Here is a 21,526-nt window from a genome sequence, read left to right on the forward strand (position 1 = left end):
TTTTTTCATTTTGCTGTGAGGTAGGGGGCGGCCCCTCATTGCCCTTGCGCAATGGGTCGTTTAAAGAAATAGTTATTCTTCCCGCGTTCCATGGGATTGAAACAGGTAGAACCACTAATAATTGATTCACTCTACCATGCGCTTACAGTGGTTTGCAGAGCGTGGATGTACGGAGCTGCAGTTCGACAGTAGTGTTGAGACAGTTTACGACAATTGACTCCATAATGTACTGGAGGGGGGAGCAAAGTGTTTACTGCTGGCAACCAACCGAACATCTTTGGATTGTTTATATTTACATCAGAATAGCTGTGGGAGAACTGGAGAAGCGTTATGTGATGAAGTAAAGCGACGACATAATGTGTTTGTGATTCTCAGTATTATATTCACTGGATACAATTCTGAAGTACTGATTCTTAGGGAATGTTTCTTTAAGTTTCTGTTAAGTGTAACACCTGTATTTATAACTACCCAGTGTAAGTTCCAAAATCACTGCAAAATATGTTCCTTGTATATAAGTCTGTGTGGTGCTCGTAAATACTTGTTTCTTGTGTTCGATTATATGCGATGGGGCGCAAGCTCATGTTACTTTCACAAATAGTAAACCGATTCAGACTGGGAAGTGTAAGATAAAAAATTTTCGGGAATTATTCGTATCAGCCTAAACAAGTACTTAATTTCGGCATTCGTTGTTTTCCCTGTTATTAAGGTTATGTAAGTTTATCAAAGTATGCTACATTGTGTCCGGTTGCACGAGGCTTTTCCCTACTTACAAAACAAATAATAAAATATATAGTTTGTAAAATTAGACTAGTGTTTGTGCTTTAATTCCCTTCTGAGTTTCTGGGAGCAGTAGGTGCAAGAGGTATAAATGCTCTCGCTGTATTATCTGTAGAGTGCATTCCTTAACACCCGCAGTATTGAAAAAAGGAATGTGTATGTTGCATCATTGATGAACACCTGCAGCTTTTTCTCAATATTGTTCATTAAAAAGTTAATTTATGTTCCGCTTGATGTCAATAAAAAAAAGTGTACATATTTTTGGTTCGTTTGAAATGTTGTTAATGACAGTATGTTAAATATCTGATAGATAACATATATTTTACTGATGTTGTCACCACAGATGTATTATCATTTTAGTACAATAAGGTTATGAGAATGTGCCATTTCTTATTATTTCTCCAGTGAAGCGAATATATATTACTTTTCCAACAGTAATTGTGTTGTGTGTGAATCTTAGGTGCATAGTTTACAGTTCTATATAATAATAATAAAACATTGATAATGAACGCATTAGATAAAGAAGGTGGTATGGAAAGAGATATTGTATATAACTGAGCAGAGGAACTTATTCATATTTCTAAGGAAAATCAGGACATGGAGAATCTTTAGTAGGTGAAGTGCATAGTTGTGTCTTATTTAATAACATATATGAACGACAGACTAACAACTATTGTTAAGTATTCTTCTCCCGCCTCCCCCCCCCCCCCCCCCCTCCCCCGCCTCATCCACTTCCTCCACGCACCCTGATTCCCACTTCTGTTTGTGTTATCTTTCATTTTCTCCATCAAATCTCATTGCTGTTAATTTCCTCAGTTTGTAGCTTATATTCTCATTCTGTTCCTTTCATTTTCACTTCATCTATTTTTTTTCCTATCATATTTTTGTTTCTGTACACAACTTTAATATTCTCCACTTTCATTATTCAAGTGTGTCTTGGATTTCATTCCAAACTATTTTAGTTTTCATCAATTTTATGCAGTGTCTTCATTTACTGATGTGATATAAGCATAACTATATATTAACTGTGTCCATTAAAAAGAAAGACAGGAAGTCTTCTGCCTTGAAGCATAGGTCTCTGTAGCCTTTCTATATTCTTTACTTATAACAAACAAAAACAGAAATGTTGGACTTCACTTTCAAATGTTCCTTTACAGTTAGGGAAATGGTGGAGTTTTTTCTGGGTACTTTGTGTGTTGTGGTATCCTTATCGGATAGTATTGACAGAGGATATCGAAAAAGTTCAAAGAAGGGCAGTTGTTTTGTACTGTGGTGAAATAGGGGGGGGGGGGGGAGTCTTGTGCATATGATGATTGAGTTGGGGTGGCAATTACTAACACAAAGGTGTTTTTTGTGGGTGTTTGAAACTTTAATGATGAACTTTCACCTTTGAATGCCAAAACATTTTCTTCCACTCCCACATACACAGGGAGAAATAACTATCATAATAAAATAAAAAAGATCAGAGCTCTCATGGAAAGATTTAGTTCCAGAATGAATTTTCATTTTGCAGTGGAGTGTTCACTGATATGAAACTTCCTGACAGATTAAAATTGTATGCAGGACCAGAACTTCAATGTGGGGCATTTGTCTTTCACAAGTAAGTGCTCTGCCAACTGAGCAACACAATCGCAGACCGTGACCACTCCTCACAGCCTTATTTCTGCCATTACCTCACCTCCAACCTTCCAGACTTCACAGAAGTTCTGCAGTGTATCTTATAAGATGAGCATTCGTGGAAGAAAGGATACCTCGGAGACATGGTGTAGCCACACTCTAGGGTTGTTTTCAGAATGAATTTCCACTCTGCAGCAGTATGCGTGCCAATTTGAAACTTACTGGCACATTGTTCTAATCTGCCAGGAAGTTTCAAAGATTTGGGTGTATATTTTTCCCCTTTGTGGAGCAGTTGAGAAGTAGGCTGTAAGGGCTATTAAATTGATTTGAATTTTGTGAATCCAAATTGGTGTCAGCTGTTTGTGAGAAATGAAACTTTGTGCTGGACCAGGACTCGAACTCGGATTTCCCATTTATTGTGAGTTGTCGCCTTAACCAGGTAGCATGCCTCCAGGACAGACCCAAACTTCCATATGTCACGGAGCCCACAACCTTTGTCTACATCAGTGTACATTCTCTGCAAGCCATTATATGGTGGGTGACAGAGGGTTCGATCAACCAGTACTGGTCATTTCCTTTTCTGTTACACTCACAGATAGAACGAGGGGAAAATGACTGTCTCTATGCCTCCATATAATCCTTAATCTCTCTCATTTTATCTTCTTAGTCCTTACACAAAATGTGCATCGGCAGTAGTAGAATCATTCTACAGTCAGCATCAAATGCTGGTTCTCTAAGTTTTCTCAATAGTGCTTCTTGAAAAGACTGTCACCTTCCCTCCAGTGTCTCCCATTTGAGTTCCTGAAGTGCCTCTGTAATACTTGCATGTTGGCTGAACCTATCGGTAACAAATCTAGCAGCCCACCTCCAAATTACTTCGATGTCTTCCTTTAATCCGCCCTGGTGTGAAACACTCAAACACTAGTCAACAATAAGTTGGACTAGTGTCCTACATGCAGTATCCTTTACAGATGAACCACGCATTTCTCAAATTGCCCATTGAACCGAAGTCAACCAGTCACCTTCCCTACTACAATCCTTACATTCTCATTCCCTTTCATATTGATTTGCAACACTGTGCCTAGATATTTTGTTGATGTGAAGTCAAGCAGCACACAACTGATACTGTATTTGAACATTATGGGTTTGTTTTTCCTACTCATCTGCGTTACCTTACATTCTTCTACATTTAGAGCTAGCTGCCATTCGTCACACCAACTAGAAATTTTGTCTAATTCTATTTGTATCCTCCTACATTCATTCAATTACAACACTGTCCCATACACCACAGCACCATCAGCAAACAGCCACAGACTGCTGCTTACCTTGTCTGCCGGATTATTTATGTATGTAGAAAATAAGAGCGATGCTATCACACTTCCCTGGGGCACTCATGATGATACCCTTGCTTCCATATTTCATGATTCCCTCAGGGTTATGAACTCTGTGAAATATGGAAGTTTGGGTTGATCCTGGAGGTTCGCTCGGATAGCTAAGGGGCTAAGACAAATGCTCACAATAAGTGGGAAATCCAGGTTCAAGTACAGGCTTGGCACAAATTTTCATTCAGTGCAAAAACTGACATCAATCCAGATTTACAAAATGTGAATCAATTTCATAGAATTTACCACAACTGTAATTGTAAGAACAGTATCCCTTCCTTCAGACATGTGTGCGTGAGTGAAGGAAGTCTTTAATACAATATCAAAGTGGTGCAGAGAGGGGCAGCTTACTTTAAATATTCAGAAATATAAATTTATGTGCATCACCAAATGAAAAAAATGTACTGTTCTGTGATCACAGTGTGAGTGAGTGATAATGATGTAACAAGTTTTTTTAGGTATATGAAATGGAATGATCACATAGTGTAGTATCTTTATTGCCACATGAAAGGTATATACAATCATTTGAGTAAAATATTGGTGACATGTTGGGTTATTGGAAACGTCCAATTCCACCCATCTGCTTTGACCAATGACGTCACCAATGTGGCGGAAACGACAACTCCCATATCGTGACTATAACGTCATTAAGTAAACATGACATCAAACACAAAAATAGATCGAAAAACCATCAAACGCATATTCCTCCAAGAATATAATGAAACTAACGGGACAAGTGGGGGGAAATGGGGGGTTTTTTGGGTGGGGACAAACTAAAAATAAACACACACCACTAAACCAAACGACAAGAACGCTAAAATTAAATGACTACAACCTTCCCAAAATCAACTAAAAACAATATCCACTGGAATCGAACACTTCCCTTGAGTTATATAGGTCAACAGAAACAGATTCCAAATCATAAAACCCAAAACTACAACCATGTCCACAATCATTACTACCTCAAAAAACACAACAAAACAACAAAAATGGAATCGAACACTTCCCTTGACCTATATAGGTCAACAACAACTACCGATACCACACTATAAATCTCAAAACTTTCGCCATCACCACACTTAATACCATAAAAAAGACACCTAGAAAATCAAAATTGGAATTGAACACTTCCCTTGACCTGTTATCCTTACGACATCTCCACATTTAGCTGTCCCTGGTCCGAGATGCTGGAACTTTAGTAAGGGTCATTTCTTCACGACGCACTGAACACTTCACGACTTCATCCGAATAGTTGAAGAAATTTTGTTAGAGACAACGCACTGTCACCCATCATCGCCGACAACCGAAAACTGTTGACGTTGTCAGTCATATCCACACCTACCAAATACATAAACAAAGCAATTTACCAAAATTCACAAACGACAAACAGAAAAAAACTACAGTGACGTCGACATAACAAAACCAAAATCATTAACTCACTGAAAAATGTTCCGCTGAAAGCACGGTCACTACCGACATCACACACGTGCAATGCTACCACGCAAATTAACCCCATTTGCCACATAACACACTACCCATAAACACACCACCAGAGAGAACCACCGACTGCAACAATACGCCACCTATAAATATGCCACACACGCAAACTAAACCAAAAACATCACCTACCACACAACACATAAACACACCACCAGAGAGCACCATTGATCACATCAAAACGACACCTACAAACACACCACTCTCACAAACTAAATTCCGCGCCATCGTGACGTCACACATCACAACAGCCTTACATCACGTGTCAAAGCTGACGGGTGGAATCGGACGCTTCCATTGACCCTGTCAGTGAATACAGCTGTATGTCCACATAGGTTTATGTGAAAAACAACATATATTAAAAGAAAGTGTATCCATACACCCACAAGCATGTTACAACATAAAAGTTTCCGCTATCAAAAATTTTCCCCCATGGTTTTTTTCCTAACTATTTTACAAACAAAGAACAAAACAAAAATGATAGATTAGGACAAGCAGTAGGTAAGGAAAATATACAAAAAGGAAAGCACAAGTGGTCACTGGTTTGCAGGGCCCATTGGAAATCATCATGGAGATTCTGAGAAAGCTGATTTGGTGGATGCTTTATGATAAATGCGAACTACTGTGTGAAAGCCTACTTACGAAGTTTTGAGAAACAACTGTAAGTGATGAATCTAGAAATATACTACAATCCCGTATGTGTTTCTTGCCATTGGGATACAAAGACAAGATTAGCATAGTTACAGTGTGTAGAAAGACGTTCAAGCAATCGCTTGTCAAATACCCCATAACTGAATGAAATGGGAAGAAGCCATAGTAAGTTGCACAGTTAGAAGTACTCAATGCAGGACGTGTTACAATGGTTTGCAGAGTCTAGATGTTGATAAATATAATCATGCTGAAAAATTTATGTTGTAAGAAACTATAAATTGTGAGTACATTGGTTCAAAAGCCCCATCCAATCTTTCAGATTTAGTGTTTCTATGTTTCCCTAAATCACTTGAGGGAAATCTCAGGCTGTTTTCTTTGAAAAGCACATGGCCGATATTTTCCTCAGCGTCCTCAGTTTGTGCTCTGTCTCTAAGACCCCCTTTTTAAGTGGAATGCTATACCCTAATCTGTCTTCTTTTTGCCTGTCTTCCTTACAACAACGTGGTATTCCACAACAGAATATGAAATGAGTGCAACTTGGTGGTCAGTGTTGTTGAAATGTGAAATAACTGCCTAATTTTCCACACACTTGTCATGGTTGAAAACTTAATTATTAATTTTATTGACAGATAAAGCATTTCTTACATGAATTTTTTTGAGTTCAGAGGATAGTACTTAATATACAATAATATATAACCCTGTTTCCTTTCTCAAATATTTTGTTTTGATCAATCAATGGAAAATCCAGAATGGAATAATGACAATATTATGAAAAGGATAGTTGCTACTCACCATATAGTGGAGATGCTGAGTTGCAGATAGGTACAACAAAAAGACTGTCAAACAAAGCTTTTGGCCAAACAGGCATTCATCAGAAATAGACTACACACACACACACACACACACACACACACACACACACACACACACACACACACACACAGGACCACAGTCTCTGGCTGCCAAGACCAGACTGGCATTGGCAGCCAGAAAATATGACCGTGCGTGTGTGTGTGTTGTTTTGTTGTTGTTGTTGTTTAATTTTGATGAAGGCCCATTTGGCTGAAAGCTTTGTTTCACAGTCTTTTTATTGTACCTATCTGCGACTCAGCATCTCTGCTATATTATTTTGATCATAATTTTATAATTATGCACTTTGCCTAATTGTAAAACATGTACAAGAAGCAGTAATCTTCCACATTTTTATTTTACAGAATGTTTTCGTGTGTGAAACAAATGTCAGCTTTGCTGCCAGGCATTGCTTGCTTCCACACTAGCTCAGTTGCCAGTGCCTGGAGTGGCAGGCCTGGTGGACCTCGTAAGTGGCTCAGTCACAACAAGAAAATATATCCACCACAATTACCTGATGAAGAACCAAGACCTGCTGTAAGTATCCTGATTTTAGATGTAATCTGGTGGCAGATTTTATATGATGCTTACTTTCATAACAAGTCATTTTCGTCATGGAACTGCAGGAATGCACCAGGGATGACCTTTTTAAAAAATAACATACATTAGCAAACACAATATGCTCCAAATTCTATGTACTCTCTCTTTTATTACTTGCACTTTGCTTATAGCATGAATATTGCTCTTTCCCCTCTTTTTTCCTAAATAATTTTGGAGCTTTGTCTATTGGAACTTCCTTGTAACATAGAGCTTCAAGATAAATTTGATGCATTAGTTTTGAGTCTATATACATATTTTAAAATGCAGTTATTGAGCTAGTTTTCTTTTGCATCAAACACTATCCACGAGCATGCCAGAGTTTTCTTTGATCGCTGGTGGGATACTTTCCATTTCTTGTTAGAAAGCATGCTGTCCTTTCACAACTGTTATGGTCTGTTGATCCACTGATGCATTGTGTGCCATAGTTTGTCATACTGAGAGGGGAAAGGTACACTAATATAGTTTGTTGGTGTTTACTGTAGTCATCTGTCCATAAACCGATTTGATGCAACTCTCCGCACTAGTCCATCTTGGGTGTCTTTTCATACTTGCTCTGTATACCCATTCAATCTTGCTTACTGTTTTGATGTCTTGGTGTCTTTCTACAGTTTAGATGGTCTGCAATTTCCTCTGTTTCCAAATTAACTGATACTTGTTGCTTTGAGGTTTGTCCTATTGTCCTGTCACTGCATTCTGTGAAATTATGCCGTACAACTCTTTTCTCTACAGTTTGATTCAGTATATCATTAGTTCCCCAGTCTACTTATATCACAATTCAAAACTACAAATTCTTGTAACCATTCACATTTATTATTCTTCTCACTATGTCTATCTCCATGAGCAGGTGGATTTATTACACCTAAAAAGGCACGGACACTGTGTGTGCAAGACTTTTGTAGGTAACCTTAGGCACTGTCTTTCAGTCTTCCATTCATATGTACATCACATACACTTTCTATAAATTAAACTAAGCAATGTTAGAGAAGCCATTTTTGCTTTGTTCAGTGTATAGAATGTGTATGTTAATATGACTGGAAAAGAAAATATGACTACTGAAAGACAGTGTCTGAGATCAGCCACAGAAGTCACACACAAAGCATCTGAGCTATTTTAAGTCACAACCTGCTGACTGAGATATAATCCTCTGATATATGTGGTGGCAAGAGCAGTAAATGAGGCTAGCTGCAATAATTTATTTCCAAATTGATATTTGTAATGGTCATGTCAAGTCTAACCCAAAATGTTTACTCCTCAAGCTACCCATTTGATCTTCAGTAGCATCTCATTTAAGAAACATCTACCAACTTCTTGTCTGCACTGTTTGTATACCACATTTTGCTTTCATATAATGTGTAATAATAATAATAATAATAATAATAATAATAATAATAATGGAAAAGACCTTCTAACTTATGTATTTTTATCTGATGTTAACATATTTCTCTTTTTCAACAAAGCCAGTCAATATTTCTTACCTTCTTTAACTTCAGCTGTTGTCAGGTATTTTGGTACCCAAATAACAAAACTCATCTACTGCAGTCAGCGCCTCATCTTCCAATCTAATTTTTTCAACATTACCTGTCTAAATTTGATTACATTCTTTTATAAGATGGACATAAAAGAGTTTTCTGTTGGGTTTCATTTCCATTCATTTACAGCGAGACAAAAGTGTATCATAAATTAATGAGCAGCTCTAGAACAAATATTTCACTTTGCAGTAATTTGTGCTCTGGTCTCAAATTTCATGACAGTTTTCACCTAGCACTTCTAGTTTACAGATTATCCTGAAACAGCATGCTGCCCCTATAGAGAATTGACAACATCCCATCAATCAGGGCAGGGCTAGTTCTAAGGTTTAGCTGACATGTGCTTTATATTTACACATGACTTATCCAAAGAATGCAATTGTTTGTAAGTTGTCACCATTCCTTGTTGCACAATGGTAGTTGATTGATTTTAGTTGCTGATTTCTTTTTATATATGTGCTCTTGTGTTGGTGTTAAATATACTTGTGTAGTATCTTATAATGCTGGTACCACCTCCAGCTGACATTTCCTACAAATTGGGCAAGTTGGCATAGTGGCTTAGATGCTGAACTTACAGAGCTGTTACAATCCTTTGGATAGACCTAGTCTGATTTCATTTACAGCACAGTTCTGACCAAACATTTAGTGATCTTTAAAGCTGTGGTCATTGATGAGATGATAAACCCTAATTTTCCTTTCTTCACTCTTTTTCTTCCCCTCCGAACCCACAGTTTTGCAGCCATTTCAGATTCATTGCATTAACTGCAGCCAACACAACCACTCACCCTACTTAGACTGTGGTTTGACAAAATTTATCTCAGTATTATCTGCAAACTTTAAATTTTTCAAATGTCTTTCTTTCAGTATGTTTGTCATATGAAAGCCAACATCAAATACAGTCCATGGAAAATGTGGTATATAGCATGTTTGGTACGTGGATTGTCAGTGGAAGAAGCAGTTAAACAACTCAGTTTTGTTAATAAGAAAGGTGCAACATACGTGAGAGATACCATTTTGGAAGCACAAAATTTGGCAGTAGAGAAGCACAATGTAGAATACAAGACAAATTTATGGGTTGGTAAGTGTTTTTTCTAATTTTAAATAGGCATGAAGTATTATGTTTTCACTTAAGAATCACAGATTTATGGATTTGTGCTCCTTCAACAAAATAAGCCTTTTTCTTAGATGTCTCAGTAATTTTTCATGTTACTTCTCTTTTCTACATTCATTGATGACAACCTGAGTAATAAGGGCAGGATTCTTTATGTTGATATATCATCAGAATATAGTTGTTCTTTCTTCCTCTTCCCCCACTTGTCTCCTACATTATTCCATGATCCTTCCTCTTCATACTGCCACTCCCCTTCCCCACTCTATAACAAGAAATTTGATAAATAATAATTTACTAAATCTTTGACAGTTCAGTTATTGTTATAACAGATCATCCAGGAAATAATAAGTAGAACTGAGTTAACACTACAGCCATTGGCCATTTGCATTTAGGTGGACCCTGTGTATTAGTGGTGAGTGGTGTTTTTATAAAGATGAGAATGAAAACGTCAGGTAAGTGTGAGATTTGGGTGGTGATTGATTTTAGAATGTGGGGGAAACAGAATTGATTGCCATTCATCATGAAACCTAGAAGATTAATAGACATGAATTAATGACTAAATTAGAAGTGGGAGGATGTTGTTAAGTTCAGAACATGAGAATGTTAAAGCTGCAGAATGAACTCAACAACACCCAAAATTTCCGAAGAATTAGTGGAAGGTGTTGATGCAGTGACTTTTCCATGCACCTACAGTCTTCAGTTTTGTGTATCTTGATCCTGCATGTTTTGTTTTGTTTTGTTCTGTTTATAAATTGTCTTGGTCTTTTCTTATTTCTTGTAACCCAGCAAATAACTCCTTGGTCATATGTGATGCACTCACATGGCTACATGACCACTCACTTAAATTTTCAGTTTCATTACATTCATAATTATACCTTACTCTCTAACAAAATCATGGGCGTGACATCCATAGACCTCTCTGCTGCCTACAGTATGGTTAATTTCAGATTCCTCATGCAAAAGATCTACCCTGTAACAAAAGATTGGCTATTAGAGGCCTCGAAAACCAATTTTTCTCTGCATAATTCCAGGACAGAAGAAGGAAGCAGTGGAGATAGGAAATGGTCTACTTGAGGGTAGTGTACTGGCTCCAACACTCTGTTATATTTATACCAATGAACCACTACACCACAAGCTTAAAATAGGTCTTCATTGATGACTGAGCTGTGGCCATTCAGATTAGTGTGCTTGAGAAAATTAAAGTTGGGATCACTACAGCTGTAGAGAGACTCGAGTACTACTGTGTCTTGTATCACAAAAACCCAGGTTTGTGCTTTTTACCTCCATGTCAGTCATGAAGCCAGACATCTCCAGGTTACACGGAGAGGAATTCTGCTGCGGAACTGCACCTAGCCCAAATACTGGTGTATTATCCGAATCAAGGCCCTAACATACAAGCAGCACTATGCCAACATCAAAATAAAAAATAGTGGCAGAAGCATATCCTCTGCAAAATTGTAGGCTAAAATAGGGCTGCTAAAACACAAGTGGTGTTATGAAAACAGCAACAATGGCAGTTTGCAATTCCATTGAAAAATGTGGCTCTCCCATCTGATACAAATACTAGCACATTGAGCAAATTACCTCATACTTGACCCTACACCCGGACCCATTACCAGCTGTATGAAAACTACTACTACATGTGAACACCTGCCTGCAATTGCTGTACAAAGAGAGAATGAAGTTCTCTACATATGAACAAAACCCACAATATGGCATTTGATAGTCTACCCAAAGGTTAAAATCAAGAATAACTTGCTCAGTGCAGCTGAGAAGTATAAACACCAAATTCGGCGTAAACTGGGGGTGTGGTAAATTAACAACTCGGCCAATGAAAAAATAAAACAACTCACATTAGTGAATATAACTGGTCACCCTGAAAACTGGGAAGTCTGGAAATAGCACAACAGACTGCAGACAGGAACAACAAGATACAAAGCAAATCTCAAAAGACAGAAGCCCCAGTACTTATGCAATTTTGGTGAGATCTAGAAAACCCAACACTTTTATTCCTGCCCTGATTTCTCCCCTCACTACTGCATTTCAGACATCATATCACTTCTCATATAATTTTCATAAGCCTAGTTGTCCTATCGTAACAATTTTTGATGCTTTCTGCCACTCACTGTCTTCTCAGAATTTGTTTTACACAAATATTTTGATTTTAGCATGCAGTCCAGTTATATCAGCCGTTAGCTACGGCTATAGACCACAGGGTGCATCAGCACCATCTAGATGCGTATTTCTCAATTTCTGCCACTCATGAATGCTGCTCTGTCAGTTGCATGTTTATCTATTACTGGTCACTCACGCCACATCTAATATGTGTATTATTTTATGTATGACAAAGTGAGACACAGTTTTTATGGTTGTCGAGATTAATTACGATTAAGTCTGCTGGCAGCTTACCATGATCTGTGTGTGAAATGTAAGTTGTGGCTTATTTTAATAATTAACAACTTTTGCCTTTTTGAAATGTATCAGGCACCCATGTTAGTCAGTTGGCCAGGCATCTACTCTGCTGTTTTTTGCACATGGCCATTCAGTTTGCATTTGCTCCTGGGCTAAACTAGTCTGACTTATCTGTACTATTTTCTACGTATTCATGTGCCATTTTTCTGTTGTTGCTACAAATGTTTGAAACGATGTAACTGTACTGACCTGTTCATTTTCTGTGATCTGTATTCCTTTTCTTCTTTTGATCTGTGTGTATTCTTTTAATTTTTAATGTGATAGCAATCTACAGTTCTTGGATGGTTTGCATTAAATACTCAGTGAAACTTTTGTTTTCTATTTATGGAGTAAGGTACAGTTGTAAAATTTAAATTAATGATAAAGAGAAATAGCTAAGATCGACACCCAAATTTTGCTACATAAATGAATAGTGCTGCTGATCGTAAAAAAAAAAAAAAAAAAAAAAAAAAGCATGTTAAGTCTATATCTGTATTTCCAATTACCTGTTTGCGTTAGTTGGTGATTTTTTCCATAGCTTGTGTGTAATTAAAACCAAACCAAACCAGCATTGCTGCTTCTACAAATTTTAGATATGTCAAAATAAGATTAAATAAAAAGAAAAATGAAAGTACAAATTGCATATTTCCTTGAATTAGGACACACACACACACACACACACACACACACACACACACACTACTGCACACCTACATGGTGCTTGCGTAACACATAATGCCAGGATTGCACTCTGACAGGTAGACTCGGCTGGGGATGTATGGGGTGGGGTGGGCAGAGGGAGAGACAGATGGGATGCAGGAAGAGGAGTTCAGGGTAGGTAGCTGGTTTGCTGCTGTTTGGAAATTATTCCTTGGTAAATATTTGGCTGCCCACAGTTCCATATTCATGATGGATCAGTAGAGATAGAATTGGGAGTGGTTGATAGGACAGAGGAAGGGGAAGTGTTGGGTGGAGGGTGTGGGAACAGAGGATTAACTGAGATTGAGTCAGGGAGGATTATGGAGGTGAAGGATGTGTTGTAAGGATCCAAGTGGTGTGGCTTATGAAGCAGCCCTTGAAATCGAGGATGTTGTGCTCAGCCTCATGTTGTGCCACCCAGTGCTCATCTTTGTTCTTGGTCATAGTGTGGCAGTGCTGGACAGTTGGTTGGTTGTCACACAGACGTAAAAAGCTGTTCAATGACTGCAGCAGAGTAAGGATATGACATAGTTGGTTTCACTGGTGCCCCTGCCTCTGATGGGAAAGGATGAGCCTGTGATGGGACTGGCATGGGAAGTACTAAGTGGTTGGATTGGGCATATATTGCACCTGAGTTTTCCTCAGGGAACGATCACTGTGTCATGAAATTGGTAGTGGAAGTTGATAGAGATGAATAGGGTGTTGTATGGGTTGAGTGGATTATGGACACTACTTTAGGGTGTCCTCATTTCAGGGCATGATGATAGATTATCAAAGTCCTGGCAATGAATATAGTTCAGGTGTTCCAGTCCAGCGTGATACTAGCTAGTGAGGGCGACTCTCCTGGTGATGGTGGGAGGATCAGGGATGTGTGAGGATGTGGCAAGGGAAATCTGTTTGCAGAGTAGGTGTAAGCAGTAGTAGCACCTGTCTGTGAAGGCCCTTGAGAGATCTTCAGCATAGTGGTCAAGGGAGTTCTTGTAACTGCAGGTACACCATTCATGGGGCACCAGGCTGTAAGAGAAGGGTTTTTGTCGTGGTATTTATGACATCTGTTGAAATGCAGGTACTGTTGGTGGTTAATGGTTTTAATATGGGTAGAGGTGTGGATTGAGCCATCAGAGAGGTGGAGTTCAACATCCACAAAGGTGGCACATCGATTTGAGGAGGAGCAGGTGAAGTAGATGAGAGAGAAGTTGCTGAGATTGTGAGAGAATGACGACAGGATGTCTTGGACCTGAGTGCACATCATGATAAAATCATTAGTGAACCAGCCAAGGGGTCTGGGGTTTCGGGAGGTTGGGAAGGTTTCCTATAGACAGCACATAAAAAGTTTGGCATTGCTGGGTGCCATGTGGATGCCCATGGCAGTGCCACAGATTTGTTTTTATACCTTCCCTTAAAAGGAGAATTATTTGTGTGTCAGGATATAGTTGGTAAGGCGCATGAGGAAAGAGGTAGGCCTAGTGGGTTTTGAGTCTGAAGGATGTTGAGAAAGCGGCAAATCTGTTGGCAGAAGGGATGTTGGTGTATAGTGAGGTGGGATCAACAGTGATGAATGTGGATTCAGGAGGTATAGGGGTGGACTTTCCAAAGACCTACTCTCATTCTTCTGACTTCATTGTCACCATTCCTCCAAACAAAGCCACCCTTATCCCAACACTTGAGTCTTGTCTCACCCGGTTCATATCACCCCCAACTGTGATAGTCCCACATCCCAACTTATCACCACATGGTCACCTTCCTACAACTTGGCCTCACCATCCTCCCCAAATCTCTCACTAAGAACACTAAACTTTCAGCAGAAGAAAGGACAGCCATACACAACCTCAAAACAGATCATGACCTAATATCCTCCCAGCAGACAAAGGCTCCACCAATCTCGTGATGAATTGCAGTGACGACATGACAGAAGACTTGTGCCATCTGCCGTAACTCCACCACCTACAAGCTCTGCCGTTGTGGTCCCATCTAAGAAGTGCAACATAACTACAGATCCATACTGAAATCCTTAGGCCCATTCCAGAACCTTTCCTCTGAGTGCCTCTCCCTCCTCCCCCAGTGATACCACACACAACCAACTTATATATGCTCCCCACAATCCCTAAATCCAACAGTTGTGGACACTTCATTGTAGCAGGTTATTATGCTCCTACTGAAAGAATTTCCACTCATTTTGAACAACACTTCCACCCAGTTGCCCAAAACCTACCCCTTCACATCAAAGATACTAATCACTTCCTTCACCAACTCTTCACCATCCCCACTCCTTTTACCTCCTGGGTCTCTGCTTGTCACTGTTGATCTCACCTCCATATACAGCAACACCCCTCCTGACCATGGCCTTGCCGTTACCTCTCCCAATGTCCTTTACACTCCAAACCCACAACATCGTTCTTCATATACCTTATCAACTACATCCTGACACACATATTTGAATTGACTTGGTTTAAAAACCGAGAAGATTTCATCCAGACATGCCACTGCGAAAGACTCCAAGAACAGTATACACACAGCATTGTCAAGTGCAGCGAGGGGCCTAGACTCTTAATGACATAAGAAACTGAGGATGGTCCATCCTATCAGCTAACATGGAGGAGGAGTTATGGAATTTGGTCAGGAAACATACAAACAAATAGGCAAGACTTGAATAACTACAATCTTTAATGCTTGTCTGAACTTAATTAAATTAGTGATCTGCATGAAAGTTCCCTATTCCTGATTGTACAAAATACCATGGAGGAAGGTACACAGCTAACTATGAACACAAGCAGAGCCAGAGCAAATATGACAAGTCCAGGCCCTGGGCCTGGCCTGCACAGGGATCCCTCCCGGACGGTTGTCTGAACTGAACTCTCTTTCAGACGCCGCCGCCTCTGCCTTTATACTTTACTGTAGGCCACATTGCCCCTTCTGTGTTGTTGCTTGTGGCCACAGCCTAGCGGGGTCTCGTGTGTGACCATATATGGTCACCACCATTGCACTTGCTGCATTTCACAGCCCTCCATGTGAGGTCCTGTGATACTTCATGAGTCTGTGTAACATTTCCAGTCAATGCCCAAGACAATGCCCTTCCTGTAGTGTCTCTTTTGTGCCGTGGGTACTTTCTGGAACACTTATTCATTCAGGCTTCTGGTCTGTTGCCTTTCAGGTGTTGTCTTTTTAAATAAGCGACTATATAGGTAAGCTTCCATATATAATATTGGTCTTTATGAGTATGTTTAACCTCCAAGCTATATTAAACACAAATTGGTCAGCAAAATTTTAAGTAATGGTTTAAATGGCCTGTCATCTGGGACCAAAATTTTTCTAAGTAACTGGTCCTCAAAGTGTTAAGTTTTGAATGAGAGTCAAATACTCCATGATTTATGAAAGTCATTGCACATTTTCACATGTAACGTATTTATGTTGTATAAAAGGAAATTCACTTTGAAAGTAATGCTTCTCAAGCCACCATTCACAATATTTTTCCGCAACCTGTTAGAAATGTAAATAGTTGTGATGTGACACTCATTGAAAGCAGTTTGTTGTTGCAAAGTATTGCATAATCTTCATCCTAAAGCCTTTGACTCATTTTACTGTTGGCAAACACTTATGCTTGCACTCTGTTTTGTTGTTGTAAATGGCACATTTACTGTACTTTTGATTTTATTCTCTCGCTTATGTTTTATTGTTGTTGCAGTGCCAATCAAAATTACAAGAATTTACCTGAGAACTAAAACAATGAAGAGTTCCCGGGTTTTTCCCAGATGAAAAAATTCCCTATTTTTCCCAGATTTCCCTGTCATCTCAGGGCGTTTGCACCCTGTCACTCCGAATATTTTTGAGACTGGATTAATAAAAAATAGAGAAAAGTTAACATGGTGGTTTTAATGCTTCAGGTGTTCTGTAGTGTCTCTCCCACTTGAGTACAACACACAGAATGTTCAATAACCCTTGAGGATGTTGTTCAACTCGTGTGTCACATTGTCATGAATGTCAGTTATGTCATCAAAATGTTGACCTTTCGTGTGGATTTCTGCCCTTTGTCATTTTGTAATACCTTCATATAGATAACAAAGTATCTTGTTGCATATGATGATTTTCCCATTGTCTTGAACACCTGATTAGAGACGTTACTATATTGGGATTTATGACACAACAATGGTAACATGCTACAGATAAGCGTTCACTACTTAACACTGCCTGCTTGCAACCAGCTGGTCAATTGCACATTTGTTATTTACAGTCGTTAGTTCAGGCTACCACAATAGTTAACCACGATGACGTCAATTACACGTCAGGAATAAATTGACTTGGAACTTTTTGTACAGGCAGAGGAAATAAGACACTACAATAAGAAATCTCTTATAAAAGGGTGCTTCCAGCTGTACCACCTTGTCAACTGTGGCTGCTGTTAGTAACATTCATTCAGTGGTCTTGCCTCACATCTGTCACCTTTTTGCTGATGACTGACTGTTGTCCATTTCCCCCTTCCTTACATTGGAGGAACATCTCAATTGTGGCCTGGAAGATCTCCAGCTGCCTTAATGAATATTTATTTTCTGTTTCATTAAATTCTGCCCACACCACTTACCTGTTGTATCTTATTTGATGCCTTCCTGATGAATACTTTTTTCTCTATCTGTCATTTGGCTGTGACTGCACTCCCGTCAATCCCATAATGTGTGCTGTGGTGTCATTGAGATCAAATTCTTATTTTTTGATTTAGTTAGATGCAAGTCTCTTTTTTATTCTCTCCTCTAATTTTCATCATGATAGGTTTTTTTTTTTCAATAAACTTCACAATTAAATACCTGACCTATGTTAATTGTTACAAACTTTGAGTCTGTTTCCTTATCCCCTTGAAACTGCCCTGTGGGCAAGCTGTGCTCTCCCTCTATAATTTTTACTCTTTCTCCCCCCTCCCTGTGCAGTTTCTTTAGTATCAAATCAACTATTACTTAACACCTCAGGATGTATACTATCAAAGTGATCTCTTCTTTCTGTCAAGTTGTGCCATAAATATATTTTGTACCCAATTCAGTTGAGAACTTGTTCATTAGTTATCTGTTGTACCCATTTAATTTTCAGCATTCTTCTGTAGCACAATATTGCAAAAACTTCTACCCTCCCTTTGTGTCAATTTTTCATTATATATGTTTAATTTCTTTACAAGGCTACACACAAAATCCCCCCCCCCCCCCCCAGAAAAGATTTCCTAACAATTAAATTTGTGTTCATTGTTAACAGATTTCTCTTATTCAGAAACACGTTTCTTGCTATTGCCAATCTGCATTTTATATGCTCTTTACTTTGGATATTGTCAGTCACTTTGCTGCTCTAATAGAAATATTTGTCCACTACTTTTAATGTCTCTTTTTTTTCCTAATCTTACTCCCTTGGCATCACCTGATTTCATTTAATTATACACGTTAACCCTGTGCCACATTTCTGGTGTTTATCTTGTAACTCCTACATCTACATGGATACTCTGCAAATTGCATTTAAGTGCCTGGCAGAGGGTTCATTGAACCATCTTCACAATTCTCTATTTTTTCCAATCTCCTATACTGTGCAGGAAGAATGAACACCTATATCTTTCCATACAAACTGTGATATTCCTTATGTTATTGTGGTAGTCGTTTATCCCTATGTAGGTTGGTGTCAACAAATATTTTCATATTCTTTTCAAGACACTGTCCATTCCATTTTACTGATTTTCCAAGTTCTTTGCTGCTACAGACAGAATTACAATGTTATCTGTAAACCTTAAGATTTTATTTCAGCTCCCTGAAATTAAGGTCCCTTACCAAGCTTCTCCTTGGCTTCTTTACTGCTTGCTCATTGTACAGACTGAATAACATGGGGGACAGGCAACAACATTGCCTCACACTCTTCTCAGGTACTATGTGTCCTTTGACCCTTGTAACTATGGTCTTGTCCTGTTCAAGTTGTACATAACCTCCCACCCCATCTATTTTATTCCAGCTGTCTTCAGAATTTAAGAGTGTATTCCAGTTAGCACAGTCAAAAGCTGTCTCTAAATCTACTACTGCTAGAAGTATGAGTTAACATCTTTTTTCAGCCTTTCTTTTAAGGTAAGTCAAAGAGTCAATATTTCTTTGCATATTTCTACATTCCTCCAGAATCCAAATTGTTTTTCTGAATGATTAGTTTCTGCCAGTCTTTCCACTTTTCTGTTAATAATTTGTGCTAGTAATTTGCTATCATGGCCCATTAAAGTTCTTGTTGAAGCCTGAGGATATTTCACTTGCCTCATATCTCTTGCATATCCGGTGGAGTAGTTTTGTTATGGTTGCTCCTCCCAAAGATCTCAATAATTCTGAAGTAATGTTATCAATTCCAGGTGCCTTGTTTGAACTTAGATCTATCAGTGCTCTGTCAAGTGCTTTTAGTAATATGGATTTTATCTTTCCCATAGCCATGAATGCTTCTACAACATCACCAGTAAATTATTGTCAGAATGCACTTCTGCTCCTGGAAATGTGTTGCAGTGTAAAATATGGCTTTGAAATCCCTGTATACTATGTATAATCTGTCTGAAACACTTCAAGTGTCTCCAGGTCTCTTCCACATATCCTTTCATGATTCTTATACCAAGTGTTAGAAATGATTAAAGTTTGGTCTGTGTAAAATTCTACCCAGTCTATGTTCTCCCACATTTTTTTCTCCTCCTCGTTTTCCTACTGTCAGATTTCAGTCCCTGTCACAGTTAAATGTCCCGTAACAAATTGAAGAATTTCTTGTATCTCATCGTATATTCTTTCACTCTCTTAAGCATCTATGGAACTTGGAGGCATATTTTCAGCATCTGTGCAACTAATAGGTGTTTAAAGCAATACTACTGGGGTGGAAATTGGTTTGATAATGTATTCACTGTGCTGTTCACCTGCATTTCTGTTATACATTATTAGACTTACTCCTGATTTACCCCTATTTCATTTTGTGTTAATTAGCCTGTATTCAGCTTACCATAAATTGTGGTTCTCCCAGCCACCATTCTTTACTAATTCCCACTGTATCTACCTTCAACCTATTCATTTTTCTTTTTCAGTTCTCTACCCTACTTATCTGATTAACAGATCTAACGTTCCAAGTTCCAACCCATAGTACCCTAGATTTGCTTTTCCTGATTACAACTTCCTCCTGTGTAGTTTGTTGCCTCAAGATTCAAGTGAAGCACTATTTTACCTCCGGAATATTCTGCTTGAGGGGATGCCATTATCATTAGATCTGCCATGTCCTCAGGAAATATGTCAGCTGTACTTTCCTCTTGCTTTGAGCTGTTCATAGTAACAATATAGGGAGATTGTGTTGGCTAATGTTATAAGGCCGGATGAGTCAATCATTCAGACTGTTACCCATGCAATTACTGAAAGTACCTTTGCCCCTCTTTAGGAACTATATGTTATTTTGGCTTCCCCATAGATAGTCCTCCAATGTGGTTGCACCTAAGGTACAGCTATCTATATATCATTGAGGCAAACAAATCATCCCTTGGTTACAAGGTCCATCCTAAATGCTGTTCCCTCTTTCACTTATAATTCTCTCACTGTCATCCTGTAGTCTCTGTGAGGAAGCGAAGTTGTAGGTTTGGATCACTTAATCTGCATATATCAAAGATTTTATATTATATCCTGTGATACCACTATGTCCAAAGAATATCAAAGAGACATGTACTCCAGTTATTGGCGTAAATGATCACTCATTTGACTCCCAGCCTGTAAAGTTGAGAATTGAAAGGTATGGGTCAGAAGACAGAATGAGCCAAAATATCTAACAAATAGCAATAAATTTATTTTACAATCTTGGTGGAAATTACATTTTAACACATTGTAACATTCTTTCAACTAAATTTGAGTGTAAGGGTTGCCCTAAGCTGCATTTTCTGGGTGTTCTTTGTTAGTTTGTTACACTTAAATTTTTCAGTACATCCTCCAGATGTACCTCACAAAAATAATAATAACCTGTTCAACTTTCAAACTCTCACCAAAATTGTAATTGATTATCAAGAATATTTGCAAATTTGCATGATTTATCAAATGTGGAAGTGAGGTTTTGTGGAAACAATATCAGTAAGGATTCTGAAATTCTGTACTTTTACACCATGCACCCTGAAGAAGTTGATTTCAGGTTTGCAGTGGAGCTTTATCAGGAAGTGATGTGGTGTTATGACTGCACCCAGACTGTAAAGGACTGATGCCTAAAACTTTACATGTTGGTCATATGATAAAAACCTAAACAATAAATTAAATTATAGCAAAAACATGGGGCATTTGTGTGTCTGGCAACTTTTTCAATTGTTATGGGTGATACTGAATCTGTACACATCTTTGGTGACAAACACCTTGTTTCACTGGAAG

At 38.6% G+C, this 21,526-nt stretch overlaps 1 protein-coding gene across 1 annotated transcript in view; it reads left to right on the top strand.

Annotated features, from left to right (window-relative positions):
- The first annotated feature begins 275 nt into the window (after nt 1-275).
- Nucleotides 276-21,526, top strand: part of LOC124789620 (39S ribosomal protein L22, mitochondrial) — a 31,017-nt gene continuing 9,766 nt past the window's right edge. The window contains exons 1-3 of the mRNA XM_047257040.1: nt 276-340; nt 7,139-7,310; nt 9,764-9,977. Coding sequence (XP_047112996.1) covers nt 336-340; nt 7,139-7,310; nt 9,764-9,977 — 391 coding nt within the window. The 5' untranslated portion in view covers nt 276-335. The remainder of the gene's footprint in view (nt 341-7,138; nt 7,311-9,763; nt 9,978-21,526) is intronic.

Source organism: Schistocerca piceifrons, chromosome 3 (assembly GCF_021461385.2).
Source record: "Schistocerca piceifrons isolate TAMUIC-IGC-003096 chromosome 3, iqSchPice1.1, whole genome shotgun sequence".
In the NCBI taxonomy this organism is placed as follows: Eukaryota; Metazoa; Arthropoda; class Insecta; order Orthoptera; family Acrididae; genus Schistocerca; species Schistocerca piceifrons.